Source organism: Paroedura picta, chromosome 8 (genome assembly GCF_049243985.1).
Source record: "Paroedura picta isolate Pp20150507F chromosome 8, Ppicta_v3.0, whole genome shotgun sequence".
Taxonomy (NCBI): domain Eukaryota; kingdom Metazoa; phylum Chordata; class Lepidosauria; order Squamata; family Gekkonidae; genus Paroedura; species Paroedura picta.
The window spans coordinates 52575579-52590761 of record NC_135376.1 but is presented as its reverse complement, the minus strand read 5'-3'; the positions used below and the strand labels follow the sequence as shown (position 1 = coordinate 52590761).

General features: G+C 37.6%; 1 protein-coding gene across 1 annotated transcript in view; it reads left to right on the top strand.

Moving 5' to 3' along the window:
- The window catches only part of NRAP (nebulin related anchoring protein), an 81011-nt gene that overhangs the window by 38681 nt on the left and 27147 nt on the right, over positions 1-15183 (top strand). Inside the window, exons 16-27 of the mRNA XM_077349797.1 lie at positions 1110-1214; positions 1819-1926; positions 3026-3127; positions 3863-4060; positions 4864-4968; positions 6784-6882; positions 7838-7942; positions 9187-9294; positions 11172-11483; positions 11988-12092; positions 13746-13844; positions 14770-14874. Coding sequence (XP_077205912.1) covers positions 1110-1214; positions 1819-1926; positions 3026-3127; positions 3863-4060; positions 4864-4968; positions 6784-6882; positions 7838-7942; positions 9187-9294; positions 11172-11483; positions 11988-12092; positions 13746-13844; positions 14770-14874 — 1551 coding nt within the window. The remainder of the gene's footprint in view (positions 1-1109; positions 1215-1818; positions 1927-3025; positions 3128-3862; positions 4061-4863; positions 4969-6783; positions 6883-7837; positions 7943-9186; positions 9295-11171; positions 11484-11987; positions 12093-13745; positions 13845-14769; positions 14875-15183) is intronic.

The following is a 15183-nucleotide window of genomic DNA, read 5'->3' as shown; positions in this document are numbered from 1 at the left end:
ATAGTTGATTAAAAATTGTTTGTTTAATTCCATGGCAAAGAGATTAAAAGTACACAGACTACAGGTGCGAATGAACCAACCATTTGGTTGAGGTCAGCAAACTGACAACGTCTAGGCCCTCAGAATCCCCTCCCATTCAGATATGCCGATTAATCTCATCATGGTGCATTCCCAGTTTCACTAATCTGTGGGGTTTTGGTTGAAATATTAACAGTTAAACAGTGAATTGTATTAATGGTATTGTTGATTGATACAGTTACTGAAAGGTGCGAGCCTTGAATGGTGTGAACTCAGTTATTCAAAGAATGATCAGAAATGTAACTTTTATTGTAGCTGATTACTATTAAACAATACAGTAACTTTAAATTGCTGATAAATATAAATTCTACAATAACTACAAATGGTAATGTTCATGTAGGTTATTGCTCACACTAGGACCTTTTTCTCACAGTGTCTCGGCTTGTGACCTCAGATGGAGGCTCACATGATACTTTCCATGTATTAAAAAATTCCCTGTAGGTTTAAAAATAGCATGACAGTGAGGGGACATCTTCTCTCTAGCATCTAGTGTAGGTGGCGATTTTTGTTTGGAGAATATTATATCATAGAACCCTGTACCTGTAGCCCATATTTGAGTTTTTGTGTTAGTGAAAACTAGCCCTATGTCATTTACTTTTGTAGGGAGAAAGATTACCTGTTCCTGAGTGCCAATAGCAGTACTATCATAAGATCTAAGTGCAATATTTTATGTAGCTTGGTTATTTTTATATAATATATAAGCTGTTGTTAATGTGTGATCTGCATTTAACAGGCATATTTTTACAGCAATGATAATTCCGTTGATGTAATTCAAGATTATCGATCACAGAGATTCCTAGCAAAGGATAAAATGCTTTTCTGGTATCCTCAGAGCCTAGCTGAAATTCAGAATCAACAGCATAGTTAGTAATTTGAAATTTAGGCTGCAAAAACCTTTTTAATCCTTAAGCATTTCCTCATAGAATCTGAATGCTCATAATCACATATTATTTTACCAAATTTTCTTTGTTTTAGAGGTTGTTTTTGATTGGAGGGCATACAGCTAAATAACATTGAATATTTTGTTGCAGCTGAACTACCGAGCTCAGTATGAGAAAACCAAAACACATTATACTCTGCCTCAAGATGTACCACAGTTAGTCAAGGCTAAAGCCAATGCAGAACTATACAGTGAGGTGAGGAAAATGATTAACAAATATACATTTGTGTATTATAGTGAGATATTATTATTATTAATAATAATAATAATAATAATAATATGATGATGATGATGATGATGATGATGATGATGATGATGATGATGAAATGTCAAGGCTCGGCAGAAGGCATTAGATATTTCCATTTTAACAGTTGCAGAACTGGTTTAGGTGTATTTTCAAAGTATACCAAAGATTTAATTGGGTTTTCATTTATACCTGCTGTAATAAACATATTCTGTACAAAAATTACATTTGAAATATGTATTTTTTATGGAGTACTTTATGTACATTTGCATATTTTGGTTTATGAAATGAATTGTATGCCAAGTTGCCACAGGTGGACATAATCTTCTTGTTCAGAAAGTACAGTGTGCAGGTGTGGAAATCTTTGCCACTCGTGGGTGTACGGGGCTGGCTGGCGGTCCCTTCCAATTGTATTTTTATTCTACATTTACAATCTAAGTGGTATCTAATTTATGTCTTAAATAAAATTACATAGCCATTCAATTTTTAACCATAAATATGACATTTGCTGATCTTGTGCATTTTTCCAATGTTTGTTTGTTTGTTTTTAAACCAGATTAAGTATAAAGAAGGCTGGGAGAAAAGCAAAGGCCAAGGCTTTGAAATGACATTGGATTCCATGTCCTTGCTAGCTGCCAAGGCATCACGAGATCTTGCCAGTGATGTAGGTTATAGAGAAATTTTAGGACTTATTCTTAAGGGAAGTTAGAAATAAATGAGAAAAAGGAAAGCATGTTGATTTGGTGTTTTAAGTTTTAGGTTTAACTTTAAATTAATCTTTTTCATACTCTAATGAACCTTAGGAGAAATTGTATAGTATTTTCTATTTCTGACAAATCATCTTTTAAAACGGTTTATTTTCTATAAAGATGGTTCATTTTATATAAAAACAGAGTAACACAAATTGAATGACTTAGAAAATTCAGTATGTTAATTAAAAGAAGGCACATCTTAATTGGCCAGAGAATCTTTGTCTCCCTGTCTTTCACAATATTTTCAAAGCATATAATTCTACAATTTAGATTCCCCCCCCCCAGTTTTATTTCATGATGTCATTTTCCAGGCATAGCTGTCTCACATTATGCTAATACCACATTAATTTATCTTTGTCTGCAGTTCTTAGAAGACTAATAATATTTTCCTAATGTGTTTTATTTATTAATTATTTTTGAATGAGTGCCCCAGGATTGCTGCAGTCCAAAATGCAAGTGAAATGTAGACTCCAAACACCAAATCTAGAAGAAATATTGTTTCTTATATGGCTTTACAAGGTTTAAGTAATAAGTTAGAATAGTTCTTAAATAAAAGAAAATATTTTAGTTTATCAAGAAATGTATGGCGTGGATTATACAGAGTTATTCCATGGACTAAAGGGCTTTTACCATAGAATACGGTCTGTTATCCTTCCCTTTGCTGCAGTCCTAAAATAACCCTCAAAATGTTGCACCTGAAATTGCTGTAATACTTCTTGCTTGATTAAGCTAATGAGAGTTTTTAATGTCTAAGTACCATACAGAACACGGAAACAATCACATTTTTATTCATCTTATTCATCTTTCATTCACCGAGGGTCTCCAAAATATTTCTGTAGTTTTTCTCTTTTGCTTTTTCTCCTCTTGAAAGATCTCTGTAGTGGGTTAGGTCGAAATACAATGATCACAGTCAAATCAGCAAAATGGGACTATGATTATAATGTATGTTCATGTTTTTAATAAATACAAAATGATTGGTTTTATTTATAATAAAATATTTTATCTTTAAAGATTAAATATAAAGAAGACTATGAGAAAACAAAAGGCAAAGCAATGGCAAACAAAGATTCCAGACTTCTGCACTCTTTGCAGGTAGCCAAAATGAGTAGTGAGGTAAATAATTTCTTCTTTGTACTTATTTATTTTTAATTATTGAAGCACTTCACTACTACTTTCCCTCTTAATCTGCAATCCTAAAATGGGACTTACTTCCTAATTGACATGTTTAGGACTGCTGCCTTATTATTAGTTTGGGCTTAATAGGCCATGCATGCTGACAGTAAAATTAACTAGGATTTTCAAAATAGCTTCTGATTTTGTCTTGAAATAACCATCATCAGTTTTGATGCAGATGTAATTCTTCACTACAATTAATATCAAGGAAGAAAACAGGGAAACTGTGTAAACAAGGGAAAGAAGGAAGTTGCTCTTACAGTTTAAAGAACACCAGCCTTAGTTCCAAGGAGAAGTACATTGAAAGCTTTATTATTTAAAATTCATTTGGCCTTAATTCGCCATTAATATGTTTTTTTCTTGGACAAAAACATTTTATGTGCTATATAATGATAAAATTAGTGAATGGATATGAATTGTAACTGAAAAACTGGACTTGGTTTTAGATTGTTGAGAGAAACATTGGTAATGCAGGCAGGATGGCTTGAGTGTAGTAGTCTTTCATTTCATGCAAATATACATTTCAGCTAAATATACAAAGGAGAAAGAATGTTGGTCCATTATGAAGAACTTAAAATAAATGGCTTTGTTAATATTATATTAATGAAATGTAATGTTGTTGATCTTTTGCATTCTTTTATGAAACATAAATATTAAAAGTCTGCCGTTATATAGGTTGCATATAAAAAGGACTTTGAGAAGAGTAAAACACATTTCCACTTACCAATGGACATGATAAACTTGGAGCATGCTAAAAAGGCCCAAGCTCTGGCTAGTGATCTTGATTATAAGAAGAAACTCCATGAGTATACAGTAGTTCCAGAAGACTTAAAGACACAATGGGCCAAAAAGGCATATGGGCTCCAGAGTGAGGTAGGTACCTAGGCTCTGATTAGTTTCAGTGTCTTAACTGTTTCATCACAAGGCAGGTGTTGGATTGTAGTCTATCCACAGACTACATGTTGATTACTCAGAATCAAACTGAATTTGATTTATATTTTATTTAAGGACTGGTATTGCAAAATGATCTGAAAGCAATCAACACTACTGAAGGACTGCAACTTGTGTGCTTGTCACTAGGGCTCAGTATATTCTAGAATCTACTGAGGGGGATGTGGAATGGTATAGTGTAACCTTATCTCATCAGATTTCAGAAGTTAAATAGGTTTGGATGAGAGACTACCAAGGAAGACTTCGTGAAGGAAGGCAATGGCAAACTGCTTCTGCTTTATCACTTGCCTTGAAAACTGTAAAGGGTCGTCACCATGGCCTATTATGCACGGCTGCCGAAACAGCAATTTCGGGTCACATGGAAAACGCAGAGGGAGAAGACGCGAAGCAAACCGCTTACGCACGGCGGCAAAACCCAGAGTAACTGATTATGCACGCGGCGACCCTGGCGCCGCTTCTGGTTGCGCCCTGGTCTCCTGGAAGCTCCGCTTTCTTGCTAGTGCAGCTTTTTCGGCGGCATGCACTGAATCTGCAGCCGGTTGCAGCCGGTGCCGTGCGTTATCGGTGATTTTAGGTGACGCCATTCCACCCAAAATGCGGACCTTCCCCTCTGTGCATAATGGGCCCATAAGCTGACTCTGATGGCACTTCCTACACACATACAGAATCTACTGAATCCTTCTCATTCAACTCGTGTAAGAAAAACTATTTTCTTTTTTCTTCAGCTTCAGTACAGGACAGACCTGACATGGATGAAAGGAGTTGGGTTGATAACAGATGGAAGTCTTAATATAGAACAAGCCAAGAAAGCAGGAGAACTTGTCAGTGAGGCAAGTTTCTTGATTTTATTGTTTAATCTGAAATCAAAGGAATAAAAGGATGAACTGTTCTGAAAAATAAATGGGTTGGCTCCATCCTCTGGTGAAAGGGAGAGGAAGTGTTCCCTTTTGCCTACCAAAAAGGATGCACTAGACATCATGGGACTTATATGGAGGGCTGCTGCATTTGTTAAGCCTGAGTGGAAAAACTGTCAGGAATCTCCTGCATGCTAGATATTTGTAAATCCTTCTGCTCTTGCAGTTCCAAGAAGGTGGTGCAAGAAAGTGCATCAGGGCCCCAGCAGGCTGCCATACCTGTCGGTTGAAACCTGTCTTAAAGAGCTGGAAATTAGAAGAAAATTTAAGAGATTTATAAAAAGAACTTCATGGTGAGAAAAGAAGAAAGTGTAGTTAGTTAAGATTATTTTAAGTTCCCAGGGAGAATATACTCTGATGCTGTAGATTCCTGACATCTGCCACCACTGATACTGCAAAACAGAGACAGTGAAAAGCAACAATGCTCAGATCTAATATCTTGCAAAGAAGCAAAGTGACACCTACTGCTGAGGTTTGCCATATAAATACTCCCTTCCAGAAGCAGTGAATCCAGTGATTATCAGTTGCCAGCACTCTTTATTTCTGAACTGTATCAGAACTATATCAAGTGGTAAAAAACACATACCTGGATGCTTCTAATTTTGCATTTATCATTATTCTTGCTTTAGTTTCATATTGGGCTCAGCATAGTTTTCCAAAAGTGGCTTGGTCTTAGTATGTTTCAGTTTTCCACAGATTTTCAATATGGAATAATGAGCAGCTTTTTGAGGTGCTGTGTGTAGTATAACAAAAGAAACGGAATGACAACAACTCAGTCTTGGCTTCAGCTGAGAAAGTTTAACTTGAATATAACCTTTCCCCACAGACATGCTACATTGAGGCTCATATGCAAATATGCATACACTGGTGTAAATTGCTGTGTTCAGCTGATGAATTGTTACGCTAGATTATTACATTAAGTATATGGAAGAGTTTGCCTCATTTTATGAACAGGCTGTTTTATTATGGGCCTTTTGACAGCAACAATCTTAAGAAAAGGCTATTTACAGAAATAGGTCAGGATGTTATGCTAGACTTCACTATTGTAAAGCTCTACAAATTTTGAACTTCTCAAGGCTTTTTTTTTTGGTGCCAGATGCCAAAGCAGATAAAGTATTCCTACTTTATCACATGAGGTTAGTTTTAACAGTGCAATTCTAAGCAGAGTTATACCTTTCAGAGTCTATTGAAATCAACAGCCTAGGCAGGGGTAGTCAAACTGCAGCTCTCCAGATGTCCATGCAATACAATTTCCATCATCCCCTGCCAGTGAATGCTGGCAGGGGCTCATGGGAATTGCAGTCCATGGACATCTGGAGGGTCGCAGTTTGACTACCCCTGGCCTAGAGCTTGTAACAGAATCCACGCATCTCAGAATCATACCTACAGATTTTTACGTTACAGAGTTATGAATATGGCTTTTTCTGGCTTTTTTACATGCATTTTCAAGGAGAAAAAATTAACATATAAGAATACCTGAAGAATTAGCTCATGTCCACTACAAATTGGTATTTTTCACTGATTGGTACATTACACTGTAAGAAACTGATGTGCAGAAAGATGGAAACAGTATAGGCTTCCCATTTCCTTTGAATGATTTTTATCCATTTCCAACTTGGAATCTTACATTACATCTGGCAATAAGCGGAAGGTATCATTTGTTAATCTTTAACCTTTGAGAAATGCTGTAATGATTTCTGTTTCACCTCTTTCTAAATGTATTTTAATTAGAAAAAGTACAGACAGAAGGCTGATGCTCTAAAGTTCACAAGTGTGGCAGACAGTTCCCAGATCAAACATGCGAAGAAAAGCCAGGAACTGCAGAGTGATGTAAGTCCCTGCTTTACCTTCCCTCCACACCAATTCTTTATCATTAAAACTGGTAATTCTTGGGGACAGGCACCACCACTGAAAAAGCAATAGGATCCAGCCATGAAAATCTGCCATTACTTTACACAGGTTTGAGGTGTACTTCTAAGATTTTGTTTGAACTCCCTCTACTTCCACAGGTAGAAAACCTTTAAACCCAAAGGGTATCCAGATACGTGCTGACCAGGTTTCAGAAACTGTGGTGATAAAGGCCATGTACAAAACTAGAGAGAAAAAGAATAAATTGGATCCTTTAGAACATCTGCACCTACCTCAGTGAGGCTATTCTGACTGTTATTAAAATTATCTTACATGGTACCTGAATTAGATTGTCTCTACATTGCTTCATTGTAAAACTTGGTCAGTTGTTTAGACTGTATTTAGGGAAATATTTGTTACTTGAAAAACTGTTTCACTTCCTTTTGACTGGTGCCTTGCTTTCATTTAGCAGGGAAACAGTGCCTGATCTTTTACCTAGTTTTGGTAAAAGTAGCAGAAGCAAAAGTGGCTACAACCATTTTCTGTGTTCTAAACAAGTGATTTAATCAAATGGATTAGTTCCACTAACAGTAGGGCATGTCCTCTAGAGAAAGAGATGGTTTTGTCATGGCAAGGTGCTGCTGTTAGCGGAACAAATCTAACCCAAGACATTCTTCATTTACGTGAACCTATTAACTGGTCGGTTTGCCAATTTGAATTAAGGTTACAGTCAGATTGTCCCCATTCCTCATAAGAGTTTTGTTACCCATGCATTTTAGGTTGCTTTCCTGTCTAAGATTGGTAAAGCATAATGGCTAACTTTTGAGAATATTTTAACCACTGGTGAATAGCTATAATTGAAAATATTATCTATTTCTTGCTTCCAAAATAATTTGTATCTACAACTGATACTATTTGGTCTGCCTTCTTTGAACAGATTACATACAGATCAGCAAAGGAGGATTTTCTTCATAATTACACCATCAATAAAGATGAGCCACTTTTTATACAGGCCAAAATAAATGCAGCAAATATTAGTCAGGTAAGTAAGGATGGATTGAATGCCACAAGAATTATGGTTAGGGAACTGATACATTTCAATTAGTTATCACAGTTCATTGGTACAGTGGGAGCCTAGATGTTATACAATTCTTTCAGTTTGATAATTTTTAATTGTTATTTGGAATAAGGAATTCCTAAATGTTAAGCAATTTGGAATAAGGACCGGTTACCACATAGGGACCCATTATGCATGGGCCAGAATGCCCGAAGTGGCAGCAACAGGGCTTCGGGGAAAATCCCCGATTATGAGCGACATCGCCACCACCCAGGGCCCACCCTGGCCCAGGGCCACGGAAGGCCCACTTTATAGAAACACCGTGTTGTAGGAACACCGCAGGCCCCTGTGGGCTCTGCGGAGCCACGGAGCTGACAGGGGCATCCACCTGCCCCTTCCAAAATGTGTGGAGGGGGCCCACCCCTCCCACTTGACCCGGCCCCTCCTCATCTCCCCCCCACTGCCGCTTACCCTGTTAGCCCCGGCGTAAAGCGCATGTGTGCGCGCTATGCTGGGGCAGCCCCGCATGCCCCACCCCTGTGCATTCACGGGGAATGACAGGGCATCCTGCCCCGCTGCAACGGCATGGCAGCAGCATGGAGTAACTGCCGTCGTGCATAAAGCATCTATATCCTTTAATACAGCCTTTCACAACGTTTTTATCATAGAGAAACCCCTGAAACATTCTTCAGGTTTTGGGAAACCCCAGAAGTGGCACGATCATACAGAATATAATTAGGGTTGGGTGCTTCAGCGCCTGAAGTGGCTTTTTGCTCCCGACGCAGCCAGCTCCGTGCCATGGGGGGTAAGGGGAGGTGTGGTGCTGGCTGCGTCAGGAGCGAACAGCCGCTTCGGATGCCGAAGCGCAGAACCCTAAATATGATTGGGAAGCTTAGCTATGTACCTGCCTATCTGGATTCCCTTCCCATTGCCTCCAGGCCCATCATTGGCTATCATGGCCAGGTCTACATGGCCATATATGATCATATCACCCAATAAATGTTTAATACAATGATTTTTTAAAAAATAATTAACTCCCACCCATTCGGGAAACCCTTCCAGGTTCATCAAGAAACCCTAGCGTTTCATGAAAATCTGTTTGAGAAAGCCTGCTTTAATGTTCTATAAAACAAAAAAAATCTGATAAAATGTGTATATTTTAGGTGCTAGTGTTAAGTCAATGGTATATGACAAAAACAAAAGTAATTACAGCTCTGGCATCTTTTTAGAAACTCTACAAAAGTAGCTGGGAACTCCAGAAGGAGAAAGGATTTGAACTTCATCTTGATGCAATACCATTTCTGACAGCTAAAGCAAAAAGAGATCTGGCAAGTGATGTGAGTATAAAAGACTGAGTTATTGTACTGACCTCTGCTCAATCCATTCATTTACAGAAACCCCAAAAGCTCAAAGTTAATAAGGTATTTTCTGGTTCCAGACCCATCTAAGTGACTGGTAAATTTCAGGTATTAAACCTTTTGCCATTTTGAATATCCAGTTGGTAGTTGTAATATTTGAAACATAATCTTTATTATATAGGGTTGCCAGCCTTTGGCTGTCCCTTGGATGGAGATTGGGGAAGGGGAGACATAAAGGACACCATCAGTGCGACAACGTTATGTCACTTCTGTGGGGAAACTGTCCTAGGAATCACTGGAAATTCAATAAAACCATCAAGCAGTGTGATGTCATTTCTGGGTTTCCCCTGAAAGTGACATTGTACTGATAGCAATTTCTAAATTAATTTTCCTCCAAGACTGTCAGCAGGTCTCCGACCATAGTGGCAGACCTGGAAACCCTATTTATTTAGAACTTATATGTAATCCATACAGCACTGCCATCTAAACTAGGTACTCAAGACAGGACAAAGCAAGATACTGAACCATAATCAGACATAAATAGCACCTCCTATTGGTTGGAGGGTCACATGGTATAATAATTGGTGATGGAAAGTTCTGTCATGTCACAGACTACTTACTGCATATGATTTTCAAGGCAAGAAAGAAACAGGCTATTGCCTGCATCTGTGTTGCAATATTGGACTTCAGTGACCTCCCATTCAAATACTAACCAGGGGGAAACTGTTTAGCTTCCAAGATCTGATCAGACTTCTAGGGCAAACGAGGCTGGAGGATAAAATATTTATAGTACTTTCTCCTTAGCGAGAGCACCTCACTTCTTTCTTTTTTTACTTTTTATATAAACTTCTTTGAAAATGTGTGGCAAAATCATGCATAAATATCATAAACAAGTAACTATCTTGTATTTATAGAATGCTTTATATATTTTTTAATTTTTTATATCACTATTCTTTAAAATACAGAACTCTATCAAAGAATATTGACTACAGAAACATATTGTGGAAGAAATTTAAAAAGTGCAGTGGAATTGTGTTAGTGCTTAATATAGCCTCATAAACATTTTCATAGGCTGGTACCAGGAAGAACTTAAATTCACTGCGAGTCCTCAGAGAAGGAGAAAATACCTTTTCTTGAACTGAAAGTATAAAAAGTATAAAAATGACTGAAAGTATTATTTGACCTTTTGACTTATGGTTTCCCAGCAGCATTTGACCTTTTGACTTATGGTTTCCCATGTCGAAAAGTATAAGGCAAAAATTAAACAATTGAAAATGTTGGGCATTCTTTTGCTTAGGTAGGGGGATATTATTCACAACACAGTAAGGACTCACCAAAAATTGGCATAACATGGCCACAGAACGGTAGATATCTCTGTCAGGAGTATGCTATAGCCCTTTGGTTTGGTGAATGAGTGGTTCAATCAATGTAAAGGGTAAAAATTCAAACGCAGTGTTATCTTAAGCAGCGTTTCACCCTTCTAAGTCCACTGAAGTCAATGGACTAAGAAAAGAAGGTGTACCTGCTTAAGATGGCACTGTTGATTGCATTAAGCACAATCTATGTAACACAGTTTCAAATTACATGAGGCCAATTTAAAGCAGTAAATAAAACCACCATATGCTTCTTTTGCAAACATAAAAGCCACACAGAAGTCAGATGTGTATCTTTATTTTAGATACATATTGGCTTATATAAAAGGTGATCTACAATACTTGCTCTGAGTTTCTTGTTCTTTGGGTAAAGATGTTGCTAGATTGTATATGATGTTCAGTTGTCTTACCAGGTAAGCAGGTGACCACATGCTGCACACTAATTGTTTATATTGGGCTCCTTTTTACTTTCTTTCTTCACAGGTAAAATATAAGGAGAATTATGAAAAGTCTAGAGGGAAGTTGATTGGGGTGAAGGATGTGAGCAAAGACTCACAGATGGCTCACATGCTCCGCATGTCAAAGGTGCAGAGTGATCTGGAGTATAAAAAGGCATTTGAAGATGTAAAGAGCCAATATCATGTATCCATGGATATGATCAATCTTGTCCATGCCAAGAAAGCTCAGGATCTAGCCACTGGGAAGGGTTACAAGACAACCCTGCATCATTACACGGCCTTGCCTGCTGACATGAAAGTGAAATGGGCCAAGTGGGCCTACGGCTTGCAGAGTGATGTAAGTGTTGTATAAGTGGTATGCAACCACTTCAGGCAAAGAGGGGCATTCTTTTACAATCTGAAAGAGTTTGTCTCTTTGGACATTACCTAGAAATGTGAAAAGCAGTTGCATGAGTCACTTGCAAATCCACAATCACTTGTTTCCTTTTAATGTCTTAATCTACTGTTACCATGCTGAAAAATCTGCAACATTCCTGCCGGGTTGTTAGTAGTAGTATGACTTCAGTATTTATTTATGCAAATAATATTTAGCAAGCTATAACAAGAGGGTAGATAATTCCTTTAAAAGGATTTTTCTTAGGCAGAAAGGTCTATAGCTAGCAATATTGCCATCTTTTTCTCCCTTTAGCCCCCTCCCCCCTTGCCCACAATTGCAGAGAAATGGATGAAACAAAAGCAAGCAGTAATTTGGCTCAGCTGGTGTTCTGATGTGTGAATTCTTTAGGTGGCACTTTTAATGTGTGAGCAGCAACAATGGAGCATTTCTTTTTCCTTTTGTTAGAACCGATACAGAGCAGATTTGAACTGGATGAAAGGAGTTGGATGGATCGCCACTGGGTCATTAAATGTGAAGCAGGCTAAGAAGGCAGGAGAACTCATTAGTGAGGTGAGATTTCGTGACAGCACGTTACAAAACTTGCTGCATAATGCGTGTAAAATGTCTGTATAAAATTAAAATAATTTCTACTCAAAGGGGAAAGAAAAAGGCATCCCACATGAAAGCTCTCGAAACCAGGAATTGGACTGGTAATTAGGGAGAAGCCAGATACCAAACACAAAACAGTGGGAGTCCTTATAGCCTTTGCAAAAACAAAGTAGGTGACAAATGATATTATGAATAATAATGACAATCAAACAATACTCAATTGCTACCCGCTAGTCCACTTTTTTCATGAAGCGGATCAAGAGAGAGCAAAAAAAAGGTGTATTTATGGCATTAAAACCTACTTTTAAACAAGCTTTCCCTCCCATCCTCCCTCTCAAACTAAAGCAATATTTAGGCTCATTGGTGACAGTTTATTTTGGAGAATGGAAGGAAGCACATTGTACCTCACTGTCATCTCTGTCATACCTCAGGAGATGATACCTACATCCTTTTCTGTCTATCTCCAGCTTTAGATCCTTGCATAAATGTGGTACATGTGCCTTCTCATGGACTGTTTATGCACTGGAGGTTTCATGCCGGTCTGGAGGCTGGAGTTTTAGTCGTGGCAGGTTGTCCCACCTCTTACTGCACTCACACGGGGGGAGCATTTGGCCCGGTGCGCCTCATCCGCCCCTGATTTGTGCTCCTGTACAGTTCCCAGTGCATAAACCGTCATGGTGAGCACTTAAAAAAAAAACAAAGTCATTAAATTTTCTCATCACTTGAAATTTAGTATTGTGCTTCTGGGAAATGCAGTTCTACCTCTGCATAGTTTTTCTATTTCTGTTGTGATTGATTTGTGGTAGGTGATCACACAACTGTATGTTATATTAAGAATAATTAAGAAATTATTCACATTGAAAAATATAACCATAGTTAATAGGAGCATATTTGTTTGTGTGTATGAGTACACAAGTGTGTGTACTCCTGATACACTAAAAAAATGCAGAAATAGAATAACCTAACATAACATCTTCTTGGTAGGATTCTGATTAAAAAATGGTTTATGCAATGTTATGTTTTCACCATATCCTTATAATCAGGTTCTAAGATTACAGAAAGAAGTTGCTGTGCCTTTACATGGTCCATCTTCCAAAGATTGTATATGTCAAAATCTTTTTTAAAATCTCTGGTAATCCCAGGAACCTATGCACAAAATCTGTTTGAAATCTGTTAATGCACATTGTACATGCTGCCACGTTAAAAAACAAACAAACATTTTTTTAAAAGGAAGCAACAAATACAAACATTTTTGTAATTACCTCCTAGTTGAGTACTTTATTTTTTTCAAAGATCTGTGTGTGCAAACTATTATTTTGTATTTGGGGCTACTTGGAAAAGATTTTCCAGTCATGATATTATAGCAGCCATGAAATCATTATGAAATATTTTCTTGTATTTTGATAGATTTCTTCCCTTATTAATTGGTAAAGGTTATTGTTAGATGGAAACAAATATTAATCTGAAAGTACCTAAGAGATAAAGCTGAGAAAAGGGGAATAATAATTATGTTCGCAAATTCACTCTAATCTCAAGCAACCTATGATTTTTTCTTTCAAATAGCATGAAAGAGCAGCACAAAATTCACAGCTTTGATCTTTTTCTGCTCAACAGAAGAAGTACCGTCAGCATCCATATGCTTTGAAGTTTACCAGTATTAAAGACACTCCTGAGATGATCCAGGCTAGAATTAGTTATAACCAGGCTGTGGATGTAAGTTATAATGTATATACATTATGATTATAAGAGTGGTATCCTCTTTGAAAGACCTGATTGAAGCACCGGCTTTCACTCCCTGTTGCTGATATCATTCCCAGGAACCAAGTGACTTGTATTCTGTTCAGGTGAATCACACAAAGGCCACTTTTAGTTAGAATGGAAGCCTGCTATCTTCCATTGAACCTAATGGGAATTCCATACATAGAATATCGAGCATAAATGATAACTCAGTGGTTTGTATATTAAATTCTATATTTGTAATTTGTAAATTGGCTAGCAGGATATACTGTTTCAAAAGTGAGCTTTTTGGAGATACCTGATTTAAACATGATATTTTAGTAACTGTTATTTTAGTAACCTGATACTCTCAGGTTTCCAACTTGGATTCACACATGCAGTGGTACCACTAAATTCCCTCTCTGCAGACATATCCAACAGTTGGTGTGACTGGTGTTGTGAGAATCTGTACTGTTCCATATGCACAGCTGCTCCAGGATTATTGTAGTGTGATCATAGACATTCACAAGGTTGAGCACAATTATGAGGAAGTGAGGGGGTGTTTATCAGGCAGTCTTAGTCCATGTGGAAACTAATTCAGAGATAGGACTAAACAGATGGCAGTTTAAAAAGCTTTGATTTCTTGATTTTTAAAGATATCTGTGCTCAAATTAAACTATATTTTGAATTTGTGCTGAACTGTCCAGTTCAGGGTGCATTTTGATATGAACAATGAGATATGGGGGAAATAATCTTTTGTGAATTCATTGGGTTTGTCATGTATCAGACATCCGAGTTAATAGTTCTCTGATTACACCTTAATAGTACATATATGTTATCTTGTTTTTATATAACACCGTTTGGGATCATAACGGACCATTTTATAGCGAGGATTTTGTACAAAAGTTTTTGTACTTTGCAGAGATTATACAAGGAGCATGGAGAGAACATAAAACATCATTACACCCAAACAGCAGATCTGCCTGAGGTCCTTCAAGCTAAACAGAACAGTTTCAATATTAGTGAGGTAAGACTTGCCTGGTGTACAGATCTAGGATATATTGGCCTCTGGAAATTCTTTATACTTACAACAAGAGCTGCAAATGAGTTAGATTTTTTATCAGCATTGTACCTTGCTACTGAGTTTATTGATATGCTTAATCCAAACCACTAGGAGCAATGATGCTAGGCCTACACCAACTTGGTGTAGTGGTTAGGAGTGCTGACTTCTAATCTGGCATGCTGGGTTTGATTCCATGCTCCCTTACATGCAGTCAGCTGGGTGACCTTGGGCTTGCCACCGCACTGCTAGAGTTGTTCTGACTGAACAGTAATA